Source organism: Volvox carteri (assembly GCF_000143455.1).
Source record: "Volvox carteri f. nagariensis unplaced genomic scaffold VOLCAscaffold_75, whole genome shotgun sequence".
Taxonomy (NCBI): Eukaryota; Viridiplantae; Chlorophyta; class Chlorophyceae; order Chlamydomonadales; family Volvocaceae; genus Volvox; species Volvox carteri.
The window spans coordinates 468,182-490,856 of NW_003307618.1; the positions used below are offsets into that span (position 1 = coordinate 468,182).

General features: G+C 56.6%; 2 protein-coding genes across 2 annotated transcripts; both read left to right on the plus strand.

The window, feature by feature from the left end:
• Positions 1 to 71: 71 nt before the first annotated feature.
• Positions 72 to 17,435, plus strand: VOLCADRAFT_107742 (uncharacterized protein; the record flags this gene model as incomplete). The annotated part of the gene is made up of 36 exons (XM_002957529.1): positions 72 to 236; positions 710 to 781; positions 857 to 961; positions 1,060 to 1,203; positions 1,392 to 1,677; positions 1,891 to 2,137; positions 2,353 to 2,518; positions 2,625 to 2,710; positions 2,872 to 2,977; positions 3,057 to 3,101; positions 3,218 to 3,277; positions 3,360 to 3,485; positions 3,639 to 3,830; positions 4,173 to 4,343; positions 4,487 to 4,777; positions 4,951 to 5,327; positions 5,498 to 5,618; positions 5,785 to 5,931; positions 6,057 to 6,158; positions 6,272 to 6,395; positions 6,482 to 6,786; positions 6,870 to 6,947; positions 7,048 to 7,549; positions 7,710 to 7,984; positions 8,195 to 8,623; positions 9,485 to 10,259; positions 10,467 to 10,903; positions 12,151 to 12,278; positions 12,688 to 13,004; positions 14,064 to 14,156; positions 14,239 to 14,345; positions 14,447 to 14,594; positions 14,956 to 15,032; positions 15,583 to 15,702; positions 16,715 to 16,918; positions 17,259 to 17,435. 36 exons carry the CDS (start codon positions 72 to 74, stop codon positions 17,433 to 17,435), a joined length of 7,305 nt encoding a protein of 2,434 aa, XP_002957575.1.
• A 2,844-nt stretch (positions 17,436 to 20,279) lies between these two features.
• Positions 20,280 to 20,924, plus strand: VOLCADRAFT_68382 (uncharacterized protein; the record flags this gene model as incomplete). The annotated part of the gene is made up of 2 exons (XM_002957530.1): positions 20,280 to 20,693; positions 20,787 to 20,924. 2 exons carry the CDS (start codon positions 20,280 to 20,282, stop codon positions 20,922 to 20,924), a joined length of 552 nt encoding a protein of 183 aa, XP_002957576.1.
• Between the last annotated feature and the right edge of the window lie 1,751 nt (positions 20,925 to 22,675).

Below are 22,675 nucleotides of genomic sequence, written 5' to 3' on the forward strand. Positions count from 1 at the left end.
ATCTTTCTGGAAGCCCCGCTAATGCATGGTCAGCAAATGAGTACAGGCGCTTGACTTCGCAATAATTGAACATGACATCGACTACAACCGTTAACACTGGCCAACTAGTGCAATGGCTACTTGAATACGGGCAGCGCGTGCGCGATATTCAGGAGCGAGCGTGGGTCTACTCGCACTCGTCCTACGTTAAAAAAGGGCTGCCCTTGCTCCATGAGGCGACGAACGGGCCCAACCAGGTTTGCATTTGTATTCTACAAGATTTCCTACGCACCGTCTGCATAGTCTTCACTCCGGGGCCGCTTTTGGTGCAGGTCCTTTCTGTCTCAAATGGAGATTCCAAGGCACAGAAGGCAAGTTCAGCCTCAGCCTTCCACGATAAGCCATACCATTGCTAAAACATGATTTGGGATGCTCTGCAGGACAACATGCGCATCGTATCGGAACGTGCGCAGGATTATGTCGCTGAGCTCCAGCCACTGGTGTCCAGTCTTAAGGCAGGTGTTTCCGACCGAATGCTGCTCTAACAAAAGATCCTGGCATATTTCCAGACGTCGGCTTCATCACGTGCGTTCGTGCATTTAAAGCTTTGGTGCTGCTGTAGTTTGTACAGCGGAGACCACAGCGTTGGTACTGTTGTAAGAAATGTCGCCATGCCTTTGTTTCTCTTAAACGCCCAGTGCTATCCTTGCTCCCTTGTTCCCTCCGACAGATTATTTCCCAGAACTTTGCATCCATTTCGCAACTTCTGGCAGAGCTGCACCGCGTGCTGGGCTCGTTGACGGTAAGCCCAACAACCTATTTTCTCGCGATGGCGCAGAGAACCGCATGACCCCCTCACCGTGTTTCCTTCACACAGCTACGGTCTTACCCAGACCTCCTTCACCAGTACATGGACACCTTCTGTGGGGCCGTCAAGGCGGGTCTTCTGCTGGAAGATGTGCCGCGGAAGGCGGCAGCGCAGGTAGGACCCTCAACTTCGAATCAGTCGAAATACCTCCACGAACCTCTTCCTGCCAATTCATCACTTTTCCCTACCCCCTGGTTCCTCCATCCGTTCAGATGGTGCAGCTGGCATGCCAGTTCATCGACAAGGAGGTTGCCGGCCAGTTGCGGACGGCCACATGCGATCCAATTTTTACAGAGCCGTCCATGGTGTTGTACATGCGCAAGATATTCCAAGCTACTATGCCTCGCATCGCTCAGGTATGCGATTTTGTTTGCCTGCCTACCTCACAGCGCCTCACAGCATTTTACTCACGATTGTCTTGTGTGCGTCTATAGAAAGTCGCCCTTCCGCAAGCATACGCACACATATTTATGCTCTCCGCATCCACGCAGTACTGACGCGCTTCATTAATTACTGCACATGCGCACTTGAATGCATGGGGCAGATCTTGGAGCTTGTGGTGGGTCCTGCCCTGATTGTGGCGGACAACTGCCAAGGTGTCGCTGCAGCCGGACTGCTGGAGATGACCCAGCATCCGCAGCAGCACCAGCGCGCAAGCGGTGTAGCGGCCACCAGCTCCGATGGTACAATCGATGGCGCCGCGACCGGCGAGATGGAGGCATCTCCCGCCATGGGCATGTTTGGTATGACGCGACAGCAGGTGTACCCCTTCCTCCGTCACCGGGAGACGATTCGTCAGTGGGGAATTCTTGGCTTCCTCATCTTTCCAGGTGAGCTGAGCGATCACTGGAGCCGGGAGTTAACCTTCGCTGTAATGACCTTCGCTGTATTGCGGACGTCCAATGAACAACTTCTCCATTTAGCTTCCAAGTTTTTTGGCTGGAAGCTCACTTGGCGTTGTGAAAGTAAGATATCTCGTCGCCCAGCAAGACAGTTTCTATCCGCCCCTCCTGCCGCCCGTTGTTGACCGGCCATTGCCTTAGGTATGCTGAACCAGCCCAACTCGGCGCAACGACTGTCCAATCTGCTGGCGGACGGCTTCGCACTGCATCTGTACAAGGACCGTTTGAAGCCGGTGCACGAGCTTATGCTACAGCACTTGGGCTCCTACGCGTATACGAATGTTGAGACAAGCTCGGCCATCTCCACGGGCGCACTTAGCCCGAGGTCTGCGGGAATGCTTGGCGGCCTGCTTGGGAAGGGCATGGCCATGATTGGCGGAGTGAGCAGGTACAGCCAATCGAGCAATGACTGCGTGCAAGGTACCGTTTACGAGTGCCTTAACGCGTCGCTGTTATGTTCGTCGCTGATATTGCTGTGATGTTGTAAATTGCTAAACAGTCAACATTCTCATTTCGCTTCCGTCATCAGATATTTCCGTCATCATGGCATTACAGTTCTCGTACTTAGTGCTCACCGTGTTGCCGTACCGCCCTCCTACCTAGGCTGCGCAAGAGCCTTACGGAGGACGACGCAAGCCATGAGCACAGGCAACCTCACCCTCTCTTCGTCGAGGCAGCCGGCGCAGCAGCAATTGCCGCTCCCCTGCAGCACCGAATGTGGCGGGCGTATGTTACAGGGCAGTTGCGCAATATCCATGCAGCGTGTGCGGTGAGTGGTATGGTTGCAGTGATGGTACTTGATGAGCTGCTTCATAATCTGCTTTTGTTGCCTGAAGCACTGAGTATTTCCCCTAACCGCATGCCCCTTTCCCCAGGCTTCCCCGTCACGCATTCCTGGGCAGTTGGACATGCTTCTGGCTGCTTTGTCCCTCGGACGGGAGGAACTGCTCTGGTTCTGCAGGTATGTCTATATGTATGTATGTACGGCTCGGCGGAACTAACTCTGCACTCGTGATACCGCACACCTGCCTGCCTGTCCCGGTGTCTTGACACCCGCGAGCGAAATGCCGTACAATCGAATTTGCTTCCGAAACCGGGGTATCCGTGAAACCCACTGTGCAGGCGCCAGGAATACGGCATTCCTTCAGAGTTGCAACCTATCCTGGCATCCCGGGGCGTTGTCAGTCACGGCTACTCATGTGTTCCAACGACCGAAGATGCGCTGCAGGTGAGACGACGGACGTTTGTAAGGCTGCTGCATAGCGTGGATTCTGATGTATATGATTCGAACATTTCTCGTCACGCAGGCTCTGCAACTGCTATCCGCTATGGATGCCATGCATCGCCTCCTGGTAAGCGCTGTGTGCAGCGAGGCGGCCTTACCGACCTAATGCTGGGGTAGCCGCGACAGGAGCTTCATTTTCTTCCCGGCGCATGAATTGCCATAACCTTGTGTATTGCTCCGCAGGTAGAGCACCATTCGCCTCTTTGCAAGCAGATCAAGGACGCCAACGGCGCCGACTTTCAGGTCGGTAGGCACATCGGACATTGGACGTTCACTGTCCACGCAGTCTCACACGATGACTCATGTTGCCACTCGAATCCTGCAGGCGCACGTAGTTTCAAACACACCTCGAGTCGAGTTCCGGCTGCGACAGGGCGTAGCTCAGGTGTCAAGTGGCACTCCGGCTGCTGCTGCATCCGCCGCTGGGGCAAGCGGATTACAACCATTTAAGGTTCGTGAGGCATGGCCGACATGCTGCGCATGGGAACATCCGCCATTTCTGATACTTCATTCGCCATAGAACATTCGCCCAGATAGCTCTACCCTGTATGTTGTCTGTACGTGCGTGTCATGTTGGGGTCCCTGTGCTCAAATACCCGTGCAGGACCTGACGGACTTGCTCCGCAGCGTTCTTCTGTCTTCAGCTCCCCCAGCTGATGCCCCTGCACGTGTCTCTAGCGCATGCGGCATCTGGATCTACGTCAGCCTGCAGCTGGCCAGTGCGGATCCGCCTCTCAAAGCCGCCAAGGTCCTGCAGTACGCTGAGAACACGCGATACCTCGACGTAATGCAAAAGGTGGGGGAAACTGTGCGCAAATATATTCATGCTGATTTCGGGAATTATCGTTGCGTATTGTTCGTTCAACCGAAACAATGGCAGCGTGAAGGGTCTGGTTTCCTTACGGACCAGGCTCCCTCCCGAATAGATTGTAGTAAGGAGTACATACTCTTCGGAGTTTGAGAGCCGCTGGTAACTCTCTCGATTCTGGTCCCGGTCCTTTTGCCTTTCTGTCGTCGTGCCTGTGCACAGGCGCTCCATAATGTCATGGCGTCTTGCCTCCTGATCTTGCCGTTAGCGTTTTGCGGCTTTTGTCTCGAAATTTGAGTTCCTGATTGCCTGTGATCTGCGTCCCCGCAGTCCCTTGAAGCTGCCCGTCTGCTGTACGAGGGTCCGCTCCTGCACGCGTCCGCCGCGGACCTGGCACCAGGCTTGCAGGGCCCTCGTCTAGAGCCCCTTCGCCGAGCTATCAAGTCGGCGCTCTGTTGTGGCCGGGTGGAACACATGCAGGCAGCGCTCTGCGCAATGCAGGTGCGGCGGGACGCAATTCGCTTTTTGCGTGAAATTAATCTACTTGCGTCATGTTTTCCTTGTCCTGAATCCACCTGCGCCATGAGAAACTGCACTAGCCAGCCCTCGAGAATCTTTCTTCCTGCTGCGCCTGTGACGTGTAGGGACTGCATTGGCTGTTGCCAGCCCGAGCGGAGGCGTATGCTGCCGCCACCAGTGCCAGCGCCGCCAATAATGCTAGCGTGCTGCTGGCCCGCACCTCCATGGGATCCAGCGCAGCAGCTGCCGGCCGTAGCGGTGCGAACGAGACCACCGCCGCCACTGGAGCGGCCGCCGCGTCACCTGGTCCCCGGCCCCAAAGCAGCCGGCCCCAGGCCATGCCAGATGACCTGCCCAACAGCTGCATGAAGGATGTGGTGGAGTGCCTGAAGCTGTTGCTGGCACCGGTTGTAACGGTGGGAACCTGCGCACGACTGTCGTCCGAATCCTCTTGCCAATGCTGGTTGTGATGTCTTCATTGGAAGGTTTCTTCGACTGATTTTCAGAATAGCTGCACACCTCTTAGCACAACCCTAAGTGTCATCAATTCGGCTCTGACGCTGGCATCCCGTGACTTTTCGTGCCGTAGGCACCCCTGAGGAGTACAGCCAGCGTCACCAATGTTGCACGTCCCATGAATATCGCACATGCCCGGAACGGCGGCCCAGGCATAATCCGCGGCGCCATATCTCGGCCCAAGGAAAGGGAAAGCTCGAACGGTGGCCGGAGTCTGACGCCCGAGCGTGTACGGCAGGAGGCCGGGTCATCGACGGCCACGGTGGCGGAGGGCCCCCTCAGTAGGAACCTGCAACAGCTTGGGTTGGCCGAGCAAAAGGCTTCCCGTGAGGAGCTGGAAGGCCAACATGCATTCCTGCAAGAGTCGGGTGCGGATCCCGCGGCCCTGCCGCCTGCAGCCGACCTGGCGGCACGGTTAATGCCTGTGATGCTGGCACTCGACAACGGAAGGTATGGTGGTGGTTTCAACACGACTGTGTGTATGTGAGCCCAGTAAGTGTAGCTGCTCTTTCTTTCATCTTAGCAATGGTAGGTAACACTTCGTGGCTAACTTGGTGCTTTTGGTCCACACGAAAGGTAATGAATCCACATTATGCGTTTGCGTGGGCCTCGGTGTGCAGGATGCTCCTGGCCGACAGCCGTGGAGTTGACGCATTGTCCATGTGCCGCGCGCACCTGCTTGATGCCATCCGGGAGAACTTTTCGCAGCTTATCTTCAACACGGGGGCCGCCATAACCCAGGTTCGTCAGGCCGTAACCCTAAGTTACCAACCTCACCCAATGTCTTGAATTGACCGGTGCCTTGAAAAGCATCGGGACGGAAGAAGCTGAACTTGGTAACTTAAGGCATCTGGGGCTCCCGATCGCGGCTACATCTTTTGGTTGGTGGCCATCTTGTCCTCTGCAGGTGGTTGTACCGATTCCCTCTGTCCACTTGGGCCCCCTGCGACTGTACATCGAGGTTGTCGCCATGCTGCAGCCCCACTTGACGACGGAGCTGCTACCGGAACTCGCCAGATTGCTCTTGCATCAGACGACTGCTGCAACACTTCAGGTCAGTACGTGTGGTTTTCGTGCTCCATCTTATGGACGGCATGCTTGCATATACACCATCCCACCATACGTGTCGTTTGCAAAACGTTATACCGCGGCCGCCATTCGCCCATGCCCTGGTCGCAGACGATTGGCTTGGAAGCCATTTCTGTCCCGATGCGGATCTCCCACAACAATATCCCGCCACCATCAACCTCCGCCGAGGCAGGGGCGCCGACCACAGACGGAGTGAGTCCGGGACGCAAGCATTACTCAATAGTCCTAGCGTGTTTACAGAGGCCACGCAGCATGAGTTGACAGCCGATCTTATGATGATTGAAACTCTCTATGTGTCTGTGCAGGTTAACCCATCGATGGCACCTTGTGCGGGCAGCATGGGCAGCGGCGGCACACACAGTGCTGGTGTCGTCGGGCCCATGACGCGCTCGCTTAACCAATCTAACAACCTGGCGCGCACGTCAGGAGGTTAGTTTTGATCTTCCATATGTTCCTAAGTCACATCCTGCACGCCGCCATGCCTCAAGCAAGACGTTTATTGGTTTACCTTGCAGGCGAGGGTGATCGCGGTGTCGGGCCGATGACGAAGCGCCTGTCTGGCTCTGGGGGTGGTGCACCCCCAGCAAACTCCCCAGGTGTATCTGGTCCCGTCTCCGTTGTCCGTGCCATGCATGAGTGGCTATGGCGTACGGTCATCTTCCTTCATGATGACCGGCACCCGATGGTCTGGTACGATGCTGAGGTTGGCGCCTTCCAGTCGGCTGAGTCAACTGTCTGCAGTACCGGCAAGGTTGGCGCGGCATCATCGGCAAGCCTAGCATCCGCAACATCCGTCCGGGAGCTGTCTTTAATCTTTGAGGTGAGTTTGTAGCTTGGATAGACTGCGGGTTGCCAGCATATGCCTGAAGCTGACAGATACCTCTTCCGATGTCTGCTTCGCAGCTCTTCGGTCCTTGTGCTGCATCAGACCTGACCCGCGGTTGCGACCAGCTCATCCACTCTTGTCTTGAAGAGATTCAGGTAAGACGGCTTAAGCGCCACATAGTTCCTCAGGAGTTGTCCAGATAACCTCCTTTCTGATCACTACTTTCTAAACACGGGCCTCAACAACGTGCCTCAGGCTTACTTGGAAGTGAACCAGGCACCTCTGCAAGACCTACTTGACGCGGCACACCTGCCCCTTGACAAGCGCTTCGCCGCCGTCAGCCGCGTCCTACCAAGCCTAGCGCCACCGTCATCGGGGTCCTCTTCCGTGCGTGGGCCTCAATGCCTAAAGGGCCTTACCGACACAGTCCTGCGGCTTGGGCGCTGTCTGGCGCTGCGCATGCAGCTGGGCCGCGCTGCAGCCACAGCAGCCGAGCGGACAGCTGACTTTGTAACGCTTGCCCTTCGGGAGATGGCATCGCCTGTCAATGTTTGCTGTGGAGATGTGAAACCCCCGGTGGCCGATGGCGAAGCGGACGTTGCTGTGGGGACAAACGTCGTGACACCGCATGAGCGGCGTGATTGGGCAGCGCTGGTGCGATTGTCGTCAGGCAGCAGCTCGGGAGATGTAGACTGCGGCTACTGCGGTTGCCTACTCCCCGAGCGAGATGACATCGTTTTAACTGCACGCCTCGCGAGTAAGTGTAACGGCGGCACGGTCGACCAGATATATGCTTTAGAGGAAGCCCGTTGCTTGAAGCGGCCAAGAATTGTAAAGCTGCCTTTGCATCTCTACCACCAGCTATGTCCCGGTATGTTCAACTCTAAGTGAGCGATCCGTTACCCTTCTTGCTGCAGTGCTTTTGCCAAGCCTGCCGGCGGCCCAGCGATGGCACCGCCTACCTGCGCTCATGGCGGCACTCATGGCCGCACCACAATGGAGCGTCGGCGTGGCTCATCATGGTGCGGCACAGCTGGCTTCGCGCGGCAGCAAGGGCTCCACAACGCCGCGCGTTGGGCCCTCGCAGCCAGCGGGTGCCCTGCCACCATCGTCGGTGGTCTTCGCTCCTCTGGGGGCGATAAACACCGTGGCTGTGGCGCTGAGCCTTAGCCTGCAGGAGGCCATGTCGCAGGTATGTGTGATGATGTCTGGGTCGTCTGCGAGGTGCCTGCTAGGCCGGACGGCCCGAGTAGCTGCTGTGATACTCTTGCCTGTGTCAGTGTGGCTGATGCAGTTTGTCTCATCAATCGTTTTCTGCGCTGTGACCTTGGCAGGAGCCTTGGCATAAAAACAGTCCATTTTCCATTCTCTCCCCTCTTGCCCTTTTTTTTGCGAAATGCAGGTGCTCCATCCCGCGGCTAGCCAGTTCCTGATGGGATGTGGGACACCCGTGGCCGCCATGCTCTGTGCTTACCAACGCACCGCACTTGCCGTTGCTCAGGCGGCGGCCGTCGGCGCCGGTGCTGACTGCACTTCCGCCGCCACCGCTGCCAAACAGCACATGCTTGCCTCTCTTGAGCAGATTCCATTGCTTCGAAACTACAGCTACATGGTGCCGTACACTCCGGAGGAGGCGGCGGCGGTTGACTCTGCGACGGTGGAGTCCGACGCCGCACAGCCGGCTGACGGTCCTCCGATTGCTTCCGCGCCCCTGAGCGGCTCCCTCGAGCTGAGCCAGAGCTGGTGGGCGAGCGGAAGTAGCGTGGGCCTTAGTTTGAATGGACTCTCGCAACCGCTGCACAAGACAGCCAATGCACTTGTTCACGTTGAGGTGTGCGAGCCGTCCCTGGCGAACGGGCGATGGAGTGGGGAGGTTGACGGCTGGCGGCCGGCCTCGCGGCTGCTGCCGCTTGTGATGGGCCACGTTGCCTAACTTGTCGGGCCAATTGGCACTTGCATATTACATATCAAATATTGATGCTGCAACTGCGCGTTGGGACCTTAGTTACGCCGACTAAATTGATCTCCTCCTTAGACTTTGATGTTACTTAGGCAAGCTTAGATGTTAGATGTACGGTGCCAGCTCGGGACAGGTGTCAAATTGCAGGGAATATCCTTGACAGACAGATAGTATTTTTTCGGGATGTGTTGCTATTGCCGTCGAGAAGCAGGCTCTCGATGGAGATTTTGAGGGAGAGTGAGCAGAGTTTTGCAGGCACAGATGTAGCACCAAACAGAGCTTGGTATTGCTGGACAAGGCATATGAGAATATTTTTTCCAACTGTTCCCGCATATAAGAAACGAGGCTTTCCGTGATATTCCTAAGAAGCCGAGGACTAAGTGCAGACGAAAGGGCGATGATGCACAGCAAGCTCTTTCAGCCTGCAATTTGTCCAGTTGCCGCAAACGATGTGCCCCAAAACGAGCCAGTTTATCAGAATCGCCGGACTCAGGTCCTCAAAATAAGTATCTTGTGCCGTTCCCGGCAAAGATCCCAATACAATGAGACCTGGAAAGAAGAAGCTGCTAGCGCTCTGGTACTCCGAACGTTCTGTAAGATGCAATTCTGGGAGCTATTGACAGCTATTCTATCATAGTCGCTTTGAGGGTTGCATTATCACCATTGGCTACCTCTCAAAAGTGTGAGCGACCCAGGGGTCGCACGTGCTTGCTACTGGACATGGCACCGCAGCAAGTATTACGCCGCACAGTAACCGACGACTTAGGCGCTTGGGCCACAAACACTTATCCGGCGGGCTTAGAGCGCTTGCCCTGGGACGTGCTAGTCGGCGGAATGCCGTGTTACGGAACCGTTTCGAACTTCTTCGCTGGATGCGCGACCGCCGGCATTCCAGACGCCATCCTGGACACATATTCACACCGCCCTTCAGGATGGAACGTCCTCTTCGCAGCTGCTACCCAGATTCCCATCGGTGCCGCAAAAGCCCTGGGCTGCCGCTGTGAAGCAGCCACGCAGAGGGACACCAGCAGCAGCTGCAGCTGCGCCGGACACAGCAACACCAGTGCCAACACACACATAAAAATCGGTAGCGTGCTGTTTCGCGGTATCTTTGACCGGCTGGCCGGCTGTGATTTGGCACGCTGCCGGGCGGTCCACCCAACCTGGCGAGCGTGGCTGGATGAGACGACGTCCTCCTCGCCGCAGCCAACGACAGCGATGACGGCGACGCGGGACGTGGAACTCCGAGATGCAGGATGCAGCAGTGGCAGCGGAGTCGGGGCGCCGGTAACACGGCTGTGGCTGAACGCAGCTGTACGGGATCTAATGTTGTGCACCTGGCCGGGCTTCCAGCTGCAGATGGAGGAAGAAGCCTTGTGGTGCGATCGAACCCACCCCCTAGTGCTGCAACAGCAGCAAAGGCCAATCGTACCGAGGGTGGTGCAGGGGGAGCACTCCTGGCCGCTGTGTGGAGCGCTGGATTGGCCCTGGACCCGGGTCATGCAGGGTAAGGACACAGGTGCCGACGGAACTGCTAACTGCGGCTGCAGCGGCAGTGGCAGCAGCTGTGGAAGCTGCACTCCACACGCCCTTAGCCAGGGGGCCCCCAGTCAGGGGGCTCCTCGAGGCGAGCATCACCCCGGCGGCGGCTGCAGGACCTCTCTGGAACACTGTGGGGCTGCGGCGGCCCACTCACCCGGTGCTCCGCCACCAGGTAACACCCGCTGCACCACTGGTCACCAGCCACACCAACAGCAACAGCGCCCGGAGCAGCAAGCCTTGGCTTCAGGATCCGGCAGTCTGCAGATTCCCCCACAACGGATGTTGCGTGTCATTGTTCGCCGACCGCCGCCGCCACCGACCGACCACCGACTGCCTCCATTGCCGCTGCAGCTGCACGACTTTGCGCACCAACCTCAGTTTGGCGTTGCGGGGTCGCCCTGTGGTGGTGGTGCGGCATTTCGCTGGTATTCCCGGCTGCAGCGGCTCCTGAACACCACCCTAGAGATAGAGGCCGCGGAAGCGGGCCAGCCAGGTCACCGAACCTACTGCCATTACTTGGAGGCGGTGCTGCGGGAGAGGCAGATAGCTGCGCTCCATGCGCTGCAGCATGTGCCGCATGCGCTGCGCTTGGCAAGCAGTTACGTACAGGTAAGCACTTCGTGAACGGATGTACGAACGTGAAGGGTGTAGGAAGAGAGCGCGAACGATTTGCTTTGTGACTGGGGGCGTTAGGGAGATGCAGCGCTCTGAGGATGGTGAAGCACGCGAAGCACGGCGGATGTCACGCCGTGGATGTCAGGAACCTGTCAGGGGCTGTGAGGGGTCGCTGACAGGGCGGGTGGGTCCATGGGAAGGAGGACGCCCCCGCGCAATGGCTGTCCTGAAGCGACATGTCTTGGTCGACGCTTGGGACTTGTTTCTGAGAGTTGCTGACGCCATAGGTAACGTAACGTAATGTAATGTCGGTGCAGTGCGGTGCGATTCCGGTGCTTTGCAACCTACGCAAAATTTCCGAGCGCGTAGCGTGGAAAGGCTCTAGGTCCCATAAAATCTGGCATAGTGGACTCCGGCCTTCCGGACTGATGGGGACCACGGCCACCAGCGCGGCAACAAGGGCATCAAGAAGGGGAGAACAGCGCTGCCAGTCGAAAAGAAGCTGCGTGTCTGCTTTTCTCACAATCCCTTTTTGAGTCCGAACAAGTTACAAGTTACAAGTTCCGCACACAAGTGCGGGTGTGTCCGTAAAAGCCGGGGGGGCCATGGACGTTGCATTGGTATTGATGCGGGTACGCGGGAGGTCATTGGAGTCTTAACGCAGCTGGTCGAATACGCCGTATAGCATTGGGGTTTCGTGGCCACAGCAAATGGTATCTCCTGATCCAAACCGGGTGCCGTGCTGCCCTCAGCCCGTGGGTGCCGTACTTCAGCTACCAACTCCCGATGCCGTACAGTACGGCCATGTAGAGAGTGTTGATGCACGTGCATGCATACTGTGTATGCTGTGTGGGACAGGGGGCCACCCGTGGCCGCTACCCGGCGAAACCCTGCCTTCCCCGGTATTTCGGGGCACCCTCATCCAGTCACCCTAGTCAACTTCTCAGTGGATCGCCCAGGTTCCGCACCCACCACCAGCATCCAACGGAATCTGCCGGATCGACGGCGGCCCAACTCCATTCCTGGTCGGCTCGCAGGTTAACTTTATCCCAGGTCACCACCGTCCATCAGCTAGGGGCACTATACCTTCCACCATCGGAAGGATTTTCGACCCCCCTGACAGGTCTCGATCCCGTGATCTCCCGGGGGCAATGGTCCGTGCCTTACCAGTAGTACCTGATCTAAGTGTATTTCCGGTGTGTATGTGTGTATGTGTGGCCGTCCTCCCCTTCCGTGTGCAGGTTGGGCGGTACCTGCAGTCTGGAGGCGCCCATTGCGGTCGCTTCGGCACCACCCTGGAGCGAGCGGCCGAGCGACTGATGTGTATGTGTTCGGACGGCAGGGTGCTGCTTGATTGGGACATGTGCTGGTGAGGCATGGGGCAGGAGAAGGAAGGGGATGGGACGGGGTGCAAGAGGAGGCGGACCCTGCCGCATAGTGGTGAGGCATGATACAGGAGGGGCCGGAAGCTTTGGAAAGGTCGTTCTCGTGAAGGGGGGGATGGCGTGAGTTGACAATGCACCGTCAGGGGCACCTGCTCTTGTGTGTGTGTGGTGTTTGAGTAGGTCCCAGTTGTGTGGTTACCCTGGAGCAGATCCGTCCGTCCCGCGCGCTGCCAGCACGGAGTGAAACTGCTAGTTATTGAAGTGCAAGCGTTTGCTCGGGTGGGTCCCAACGTCGCCCTGATATACGTTTACCTTCCAGAGCTCATAACCGCTAACCGCATCGAAACCCCTCCTGTGATCCTGCCGTCCTCCTCCTCGTGCGCGACTCCGCAGGCAAGTCCTGGACGATGCTGGGGGCCATGCGGCCGCGCAGCTGAGCTCCGTGCGCTGCAGCCTGGCGCTCTACACACACGCAGCCGACCAGCACCTGGCCGACGTGTATGCGGCGATAGAGGCCGTTGCGTCCACCCTGGGCACGGCCGGGGAACTGCCGGGGCAGCAACACGTGCCGACGCTGGCGATTGTGGCATTGCAGATGCTTAGGCTGTTGCTGGTGGCGCGGCACTGGTTGCGGGCGTTGGCGGCCATGGTGCCGCGTTTGGGGGCACGACCGGCGTTGGCGGACTGTACTGACGCATGCAGTGCGGCGGGTGCGCTACAGGAGGCGGTTCGGAATGTGGCGGACTTGCTGGTGCAGGGGGAGCGGCTGTGGAGCGACATTGGGGAGCTGGAGCTGCGGAATGAAGCGACAGCAGTGGAGCAACGGCTGGCGCGGTTGGCGGGGGCGGAGGCGGGGGCTGCTGGGCGGGCTGAAGGGGAGGGAGGGGTCGCGTGATCGGTGCTGAGTTGGATGATCTACTGCATTTGCAGGTGTTGTGTTCATAGTTGGTTGGCATGTGCTGCTGTACCAAATCTGCGTTTCGTTTGTTGCGGAAAGGACGCGTATGGAAAGGAGTCCATTTGTTGATGGCATGGAACGTGAGAGGAGGAGTTGAGAGCATCGAGAAGTTGATCTATGTAGCATAGTAGTTCACTTACTGAGTGTTGTCTTATGCATTTTATGGCTGAGGGTTGCAGAGAAAAGTGAAAGATGCTTGCCAAGAAGCCTTGTGTTCAATCTATGCCATGGCAGCTGATTGGCTACACATGTATACGTGATGTGCCATATCGGCATTAGAAATTTTGCATCTCGCATTTCAAAGTTGTCGTGTGCGTTGTCGTGCACAGCATGAATGCATGATTTACGCAAAGCACGGCTTATCATGCACCTCCGTCCATCCTGCACAATCGTGATGACTACAATATTTGTCTTTTTATTAATTTATGTTACAAGTACCAGCAAATTTTCATTGCCAAGCTTGGGTCCAAGCCTGAGAATCTCAGGCGATAGGTTCCCCTGTGTTTGCATTTGTAAGGATTTCTTTGCAACGAGCTAAGAAAACCATAGGCGTGCCAATGGCCAAAGTTACAGGCATTGAAGGCATGAGCAAGGTGAGCACTTGTCCTGAGAAGTCTGCAGGCCAAGGTAGCGAAATTCCAGCGGTCTGCATCAATTTCTCGACAGGAACAACACCGACAACTTCGTCAAGAGTTGAGGGAGCAGAAACAAAACCTGCAGCGTGAGCTTCTGTTTTGCCGATTGCACGGTCGCGTGAAACGAGGGTTGGCTTTTCCCTATGGCCACGTTCATGTCTTCCGTATCGCAACAGGTAACAAGGAAGTGCTATGCGATATCAGTACCAACCGGCTGGACGAAGCGGTCAAGCGCCTTGAGCAAGTCCGAGAACGCGGTGACGCCTTAGGTACGGTGATACCACAGAAAATCGCCATGCGTGCACGCGAGCATCTGTCACAACCTGAAGGCACCCGCGTTCTTGGCCGCAGGCGATGCATTCCGCAAACCCAAAGACGTTTCAGTACAGGCGGAAATTTTCCGCACGTTGGCGGGTTATGGCGTGGAAGCTTCGAATAAGTTGGTCCAACAGCAACAAGTAGGTCTACCAGACCTAGCTGCAATGCATTAGATACCCCCGGATTAGGCCCGTCCAAAGCTCACTGGCCTTGCGTTAAATGATTCTGCGTGTGTCTGCAGGGTCGCGGGCCCCTGGAGTTAATCAGGGCTCTCCGTGCCAGGTTCGTGTACTCCAGCGATCCGCAGCGTGATGGTGAGACGAATCCCAGCGCGTTCAGCTGGTACGAGTTTGCCGCGGCCACTGAGCATTTGAGGCGGCCAGCACATGGTAAGTGGCACGCGCGCGCGTGTGTGTAGGTAAACGCCGACAACCCCGAGCAACACCGATTACTTGGCGACCCGGACAGCACTTGGCCTCTGTATGTATGTCGAAGTCACGGATATAACCATATCGCGGCGTGCACGGCGGTAATGCCAACCACGTTGCTGAGCTCCTATCTGCTGCCATCCGTGCCCGCTGGAGTCTGCATCGTTTGACTACCCAGAACATTGTGGCCAGACTGCTGGGAGGATCTTAATCCACAGCCTTATTGGCGAGCAATGCATTTCATGCACATGTTGCTGTGACTACCACCATGCTTTTTGAGATGTCTACGTTGGCCGACCGACCCTATCTGCGCGGCCATCAGGCGCACACTGCTTAATAGGGGCCCTGGACGTGAAGCCGAAGGAGCGGAAGGCGCCTGTACAACGCCAGAAGCGCCCGGTAGGCTTGGGTCTGGGGGCCCGGGTAGGGCACATGTTGCCTTTGGGGGCACATGTGCTACACACCACATGCAACTGACATCCAGCCACTCGGGGCTGATGATGCTAGGGGTGAAGAAGCATAGGTGGTGCCGGCGCAAGTGAAGGTGGTACACTGCATTCGGGGGATGGAAGCCATGTGGGCGGATGATCCCTTCCAGGAAAGTACTTTCTTGCCCACAAAAAGGTTTTGTCTTTGTCGCTTGAGTGTATTTCGATGCTGGTTGTGCAGTTTGTGTGTGATGTGGCGCTTCCTACAGCCCTATGTGACTTGACTCACTCCTACAGCGTCCAGTGTTGTGCCAGCGGTGTATGTCTGGACGTCTCTCGGGTATCCGCGTACCCACATTCGTACCCACCCATTAGCGACGGAAAAGGGGTTTGGCTAGCTTTGTATCGGGCTTGGCCCCCACACTTCCTCCCGTCTTGGCACCCCCCTCCCCCAACATTGGATTCGGAATCTTTGGTCGTGCTCCTCTCCGCGTTTCCCTCCCATCCCACCCTGTTTCTAGGAGCTGGAGGTCTTACAAAGGCCCGAGGTGCATATTGCCATGCCTGTGGAGGACAAGAAGGAGACCGACCGCAATATGGAGACCATGTGGACCATTGTCAAGGCGCAAGCGGAGCCGGAGGTAAGAACCCCTTCGCCCCTTCGTCGGCTGCACCGGCTGCGGAGAGTGGCCTGGGCGACTCGTTAGCTCGACAACTGGGCGACTCGTTAGCTCGACAACTACGCATTGAACCGAGCCCCGGCGGCATCTGACGCTTTAACGTTTCATTTTGCTGGAGCTGCTGTAGTCAGGGCAGCGCTTGCTTTGCCTTTGCCATGCGTATCACGTTTTGTTGGTAGTTATGGTACGGTCACCTGAATTTGAGGACGGTAGAGCGGTAGTACTGTCGCGCAACTGGACAGCGAAAAGCTCCTGTGTTTTTTGAAAGAGAGTTCAATGGACGTGACGAAGGGATCTGTGACAAGAAGCTTAGGCCACAACAACATATGGTCAGCACCATATGAACGAAAAGTTATCAGCTACAGAAACTGCATTGGGCCAAGCACGATTATTGGAATATATTACGTCCCACCGGACGTCGACCTCGCCGCATATCCTAGGCCCCCATCTGGTCGCATGCAGCCGCCCGTGTGGCGGCTGCTTTCTTGCCCCGCAGTTATCTTCTCCTCTTACCTCCTGCGCTGTCAGTTACCCACTGCACGTAATGCCTTTCGGCGGTCAGTCAGTTGGTAAGAAGTCTTCGCCGCAGTGAGGGGGCCCGAACCGGCATTCGCCGATGACCCGAATGGGCTACTGGACCGCCGTCTCCCACGCGCGTTAAGACCCTCAGGTGGCCCCCCCCAAGTAGTTGGCACCGCAGAGAGACCCACGGGGTGGGGGGTTTACCACCTCTTGACCATTTGAACCATGCATCTGTGTGTGTGAGAGAGAGTGAGCGAGCAGCCCATGTTCTGTTGTGGCCACCGCAGCACCGCCATTGACTTCGCCCCTCGGTCTGATGGCGTGACGTGACAGGTCGATCGTCTTCTGATGCCCTTTACCTGGGTCGCCCGCATTTCCCCCGCCTCCCCTAACCTTGCCGCCCCTCCCGGGTTCTTCCCCCACAACACACATCGCGGCGTTCGGAGCTCAGGTCCAGGTTGCGAAGCTGGTCTGCAACCACGCCTCGTTCGGACAGACGCTGGAGAACTTATTCACGCTGTCCTTCCTGGTGCGCGACAACCGAGTCGGCATGAAGAAGGTGCCGGGCGCCGGCCTGCTCGTGTGGGCCCTGGACCCCAGGCGGGGAGATGCCGCGGGGAGGCAGCAGAAGCCACCACTGCAGTTCGTGGTCACCGTGAGTGCTGGTGTTGGTGTTGGTGCATGTATGGGGGCACAGTACAGGGCTCACCTTGTTTTGACATGCTGAACTTGTTTGCGATACCGCCAGCCTTTACGGGTCGATCGCATGTTTTAAGATTCATTGTTTAGTGCGGGGTGAGGGTGGGAGTGCATGAAACATGACGTCCAATAAAGCTGTGAAAGGGGCCTTGAGCTGTGGCGGCGATGCAGCTAACACGTCCAAGGGAGTCAACTGATTGCTGGTGCCGGTATGTGTTGTGTTGACATCGAATGAAGGTCATGCAACCCTTCCCCCGGCCGGGGTCCTCCCTTCGTTGCTTCCCGCGTCATTGCAGTTGCATATCGATGACTGGGTCAAGATGTGTTCGCGCGTCACACCGGAGGAGTGCCTCATGCCGCACCGGGACTACGGCATGACGAAAGACCAGTCGACAGCGGCGACTGGGAAGCGGCGGCAGAGCGCTGCAGCAGATGGACCCTCGACCACCAAAAAGGCCCGGCTCGGACGGTGACCTATTGCACCCTATCTTGCCAAGGAATGGAACATTTGCGCTGCGATGATGCAATTACCATCATGTGTTGTGTTGGGGTCGGTTGCTGTAAATAATCAAAATTTAGTGAATGCATCCTAGCAAGGCCTATCCTAGGTCTATGCGGGTGGAGATGTATGACATGGGCCAGCGATGTCTTGGCTCATTCACGTGTGACTGCGCAGCTGTACTAAGCTGTCACAAGTTTAGAGGCTCTTAAGAAGGCGTTTAAAATATGGAACCTGTTAATGTGCAATCGGACGAATTGTTGTGCATAGTGGGAACCACGCTTCTTCAACCGCGTCTTACGCTGCGCTCCCCAAAGGACACGAGTGGATGTGCGCGATGCAGTTGGTGTCTTGCCTGGTGCCCAGAGGTCCCTGTCCTCCGGAGTCCCAACCATGCGATGGGTGTTGATTACGTGCGTTGTATCGCAGGGGACGGGTGTTTTGTTGCTTCGATTGTTTGGACATATGGACATACATGCATTGACTCGGAGCGGGTTGTACACTTCTCAATAGGACGGCATGTGTGCTGTGTCCTTGTTGTATAGCTTGTCTGCAGCAACCTGCATCTCAATCGGTATGCAATTGGTACTTGGAGCTGTCTTGAGTTGCCCTGCAGGTCCACAGCTGCTTTGCCAGGCAGGGTAAGACATGTGAGGCCGATAAGTTAAAGGATGCTAGAATGTTGGCCGTTTGGCACCACTTACATTGGGAGCTATGAGAAGCGAGGCCGACACTGTAAATATTTTCCATATGGGCAAGGGCGTCTGCGTCGTTGAGTACGACCGCATGGCGTGTCATTTCTCCTGGTCATGCTGAGCTGCCCGGACAGTCAGCTTGCAGCATTTCGCAAAGGGTAGAGATCCACGTGCAGTTCACAGTTTTATATTAAGAATTGCCAGCCGGACGAATACAATGTGGTGTGCGAGCAAGTGCGGCATCATCATCATCTTACCACAGGCCACCGCTGTTGCCCTCCGCTGCTGCAACCAGGGGCTGCTCTGCTGCCTTCCTAGCCGCAACGGTTTGGCGGTAACCGTGGGACATCAGTTACCGGAAGTTGACATCTGAAAACGTAACACGTGAGGTAGAACGATTGTGCAGGGCACCTTCCCCTGCTTTCGAGGCAACATGCATTTCGCTGCCCTACGAAGGGGCGGCCTTCAGAGCGAGACAGCATTTGTTGTTGCAACGTTGCCTCGTCGAAGGGCAGCTTCGCGGAACGGAAGCTGTTATCTACAGGGATTCCATCGGATGACCTGCAGGGACAACAGCAGTTACTGAGAACATATTCCTGGGATAGGCTATCATACGACGAGGCATGTGCCAGCTTAAGAGTGCATGAGTAATCTGTTAGCATGACCCGCCCAATGGATCTTGAAGCGCAAGGGCGATTTTCCCGACCCGCCCGCATGGCTGCTCCCTCCTAGTCTGACAGACGCGATACGCTTTCCTTCCCAGCTACGCTGGTTCCTGGAACTTGACCAGGCTGGGATGAACTTACCGTCCTTAAAGGTATATCATCCTATAGATACATTCATCATGGTGGCATTTATGGTTTCCTTACGTTCTTGGCATGGCCGAATCCGCGCGAATCAACGTATTCGTACTCTACAGCTTTGCTACAGCTGTGCCCTGTCAACTCATGCATTTGGATGGATAGTTTGGTCCGCCACCGCCTCTGAGCGCGTGTTGTTAATGTAACCGCTGCTACGTCAAGCTGATACGTTTTACGTTTTACGTTTACAAGCTTCAAGCTTGTACGGTCCAGACGAGCCAAAAGGCTCATGAACCGCCAAACTGGAAACAGGAACTCAAAAAAGAAAAACGCCGATACCCAACAATAACAGATTGATTAATCTTCAACGTACTGCAACCTGCATCTTCTAATGTCGTCCAAGACGCGCGCTAACCCGCGTTGATCCTTGACGCCCATAATCTCGATCATGCGGTCCCCAGGAGTAACCCCCAGGTCCCAAAGCTTCAAACGGATATTCGCATACGCAGGACAATCTAGCAGCACATGGCATTCATCTTCAACAGCTTGCCGGTTCCCACAGACCCGGCACCACCGGGCAGACCGTTCCCTACCGTGCGGTCGATTAACCGCCAAAGGCCAAACACACATCCTGAAACGCATCAGCGTGACGTGCTGTTTTGGCGAGATATAGCCGCTGCCATGCTTGGGCAAACCCATCCAATGCTTATAGCGGCACATCTTTACCCCTGGTTGCCTGTTTAAGCTGATTGATATCCATCTTGGGTTGGCAACCCAGATTGGGAGCCTGGTTGGCAACGCCGCGCCCTCGAACACCGCAATCATCCAGCCCCCAAAATGCCTTCATATCGCTAAGCTTGCGCATATAACAAGGTTCATCGTCGTGCCTTATCACTAGAAATTGCGCCCTCAGCATTCCTAGCTGTCGTAGTGGCCTGAGTAGCGCCACCGAAATCTATACTGTGACCACACGTCAAAGGTGTCGTTTCCCCATGTCCTCCAATTGGCTTTTCAATAAAAGACCATTCGCGCCTGAGGGTACGGTGATGCGGTGGTTTGTACGGTACAGTACTAACACGACATTGCACACGCAGCTGCAGGCGAGCACCTGATCGGCTCGAACTATTGGTTTGTCTGAATGCCCCCTGCTTTACCGATTGCTATACCTAGCTACTGATATTTTTAGCTAAATGACAGCCGTTATCATATCGCTCGGTTAGCAAAGCCTCGACAACAGCTACGATACTCATTGCAATCTCTTTTTCCTCGCAAGTCAAGAAACAGGATAATACAATAAACCTGAGACGTATCTAGGCACAAAGTATGGCGAGTGCGCTTGCAGCTGCTGGTCATAGGGACGCAATTAGCAACTGGACTGTGGGAAACCAAGTTGCCTTCCGAACACAGAGTGGCGAGGAGGTGTCAGGCTGCGTGTTCGCGTTTGATCGTCAAACCAACCTACTGGTCATCAAGGAGAATGGATCGCACTCTGGAGTATCTAATCTTCGCTTAGTAAAGGCCACCAGTGTTCGTGAAGTCTTGTCCTCAGTTCAGCCTGAGAAACCTTTCGATCTGGAACTACCGCATGTGGACTTGGAGCGGTGCAGAAAGCGCGAGGAGAAGGCGTTGCAGCAAGCTGAGATGGAATCAGCGCGGGTAGGGCACGGCGTCACGAAAGAGGCGCAGGCGATTTTCGATGCGCTTGTGAAGACCATGCCCTGCGTCTGGCGGAACAAGGTGCGTTGAAAGAAGCGACATTATGCGCATGACTGCTTTCTTCCCGTCAGGATTTCCAAGCATCTGCGTCCGCCATCTTGTTCACGCTTCCAGGTTATCGTTGTGCTGGACTCCGTCTACGTGGAGGAGCCGTACACCCCAGACACGTGCCGGTCCGATAACGAGCATGCGGCCACCCGTGAACGCGTGAAGATGGTCCTGCGATTGGAGAGGGAGCGGCTCGGCTTGTGAGCGGGGGTTGTTCCGGGTCTTTGAAATGTGCCGGAGGCCCGAGCCATTCCCTACCCAACCCACCCAGTATTAGCAGCTGCAGGCGCGGCAGCTGGCAGAAAGCCATAAGCCACATGTTGACTGAAGCCGGGTCGCAGCAGGCGGGAGGGTAAGGGGGCCGCGAAAAAGGCTTATCTACCGGGGCAGACTACATACAGCCCTGAGGAGTTCCGGAACCAGCGATCCCAGGCGGCCCTGCTGGCTCTGGCTCTTACGAAGAGTCCCACATGCCGAGCCCGCTGGTTAGGACCTCCCCCTCTGACGCAGCTATGTTGGTTCGGCTGATCTTGTTGTGGAGTCTGAACCAACCGGGCGGAATGCAGGCGTAGCATGTGCCTGGTTCGCCTGATTTGGTACCTCTGGCGCCGGCCAGATGCAGGGCGGAGCAAGTACTGTGACTGTGCTCCAGGCTGCTGCCTGGCTGTCCCCCCAAGCGGAAGGGGCCACGGGGGCTGGCGTGGAAAACGCCTCTGGCCAGTATGGCTTCCCGCGGTGTTGAGAACGCCACGTCGAGGACGCGCCGCAGCGTTGCGGGTAACACTGAGAACACCCACGGCACGGGTGTCTCAGTTGGGGGGTGTTCAGTGACCGTGTGGGACCATGTGGCTGGATGGGTCCCGTGTCGGTTCGTGCTCCAGGTAACCCGGAGTCTGGTTCAGTGGCGCGAGGCCGGCAGGCGCCTTGCTTGCGAAACTTGCCTTGCGAGCTTGTGTATGTGTGCGTACCATGTGTGCGATGCGAGCTTACACGGTGGCTTGCGGCAATCAAGCCAAAGGGGTGCGTGTGTGTGCGCTGATGTGGTCGCGTTGAACTCTTGGGCGCCGCTGCCAGCCTGCCGTACTCGCTTGCGCACATAACAACGGGCAGCTCAGCGCGTGTTCGTGCTGGGCAGAAAGTTGACATGCTGGGTGTGTGTGTCTGTGAGAATGCTTCCCAACTTTATGTTGCTTTGGCGTTGGGAAAAAAGGGATAGCGAACAATTAATTTTGCTCGGGCGTTTTCGCCCTTTTTGGCTTAGGCACGTTGTTCCGTGCCGCTGCCGCCGTCAGCCCCGCCGGCCACGAGAGCCGCTAGAGGCCAGAGTTCCGTTTGCGAGGGGGGGTTAGGATGGCGGCCGCGCCTTCCGGCGCACAAACAGTACGTGGGGACACGGCAGCAGAGCTCTGCTCGGGGATAGGAGATGGTGGGTGAGTGGGTGACGCTTTGCGTTGACGGCGGTGCGGAAGTAGTGGGTAGAGAAGGGCACTGACGGCTGTTGGTAGAGCCAGCAGGAAGGATAGGTGAAGGAACTGATGGCCACCCGCGTGCTGGGGGGATTATGGTGGGCGCGGCGGTTTGGTGGAGGAAGGGGGAAGAATCGCTGCGCCCTAGAGCACGCATGAGAAGAGGATGGGTCCTGCAAGAGAGGGGGCTGTGTAGACAGACACAGGGTGGTGGGGAGGATGGGGAGGATGGCGTTGGTCCGCTGCTTACGGCGGTGTTGGATGGATGTAGAGCAGGTGCATTAGACGAGGCGTTGCGTGTCGCGTGGAACGACGAGAATGGTTGGCAAGGGATTGTTCCAGTAAGCTTAGGAAACTGGCAGTTTGACGTTCGGTTGTAGCTCGGATGCTGCTGCTTGGGGGTTTACTGGCTGCAATCACTTGCTGCGATGACCTTCTCTGTGTCCGGACAAGTATGGCTTGGTGGCAGCTGCGCGATGAGGGGCAGCA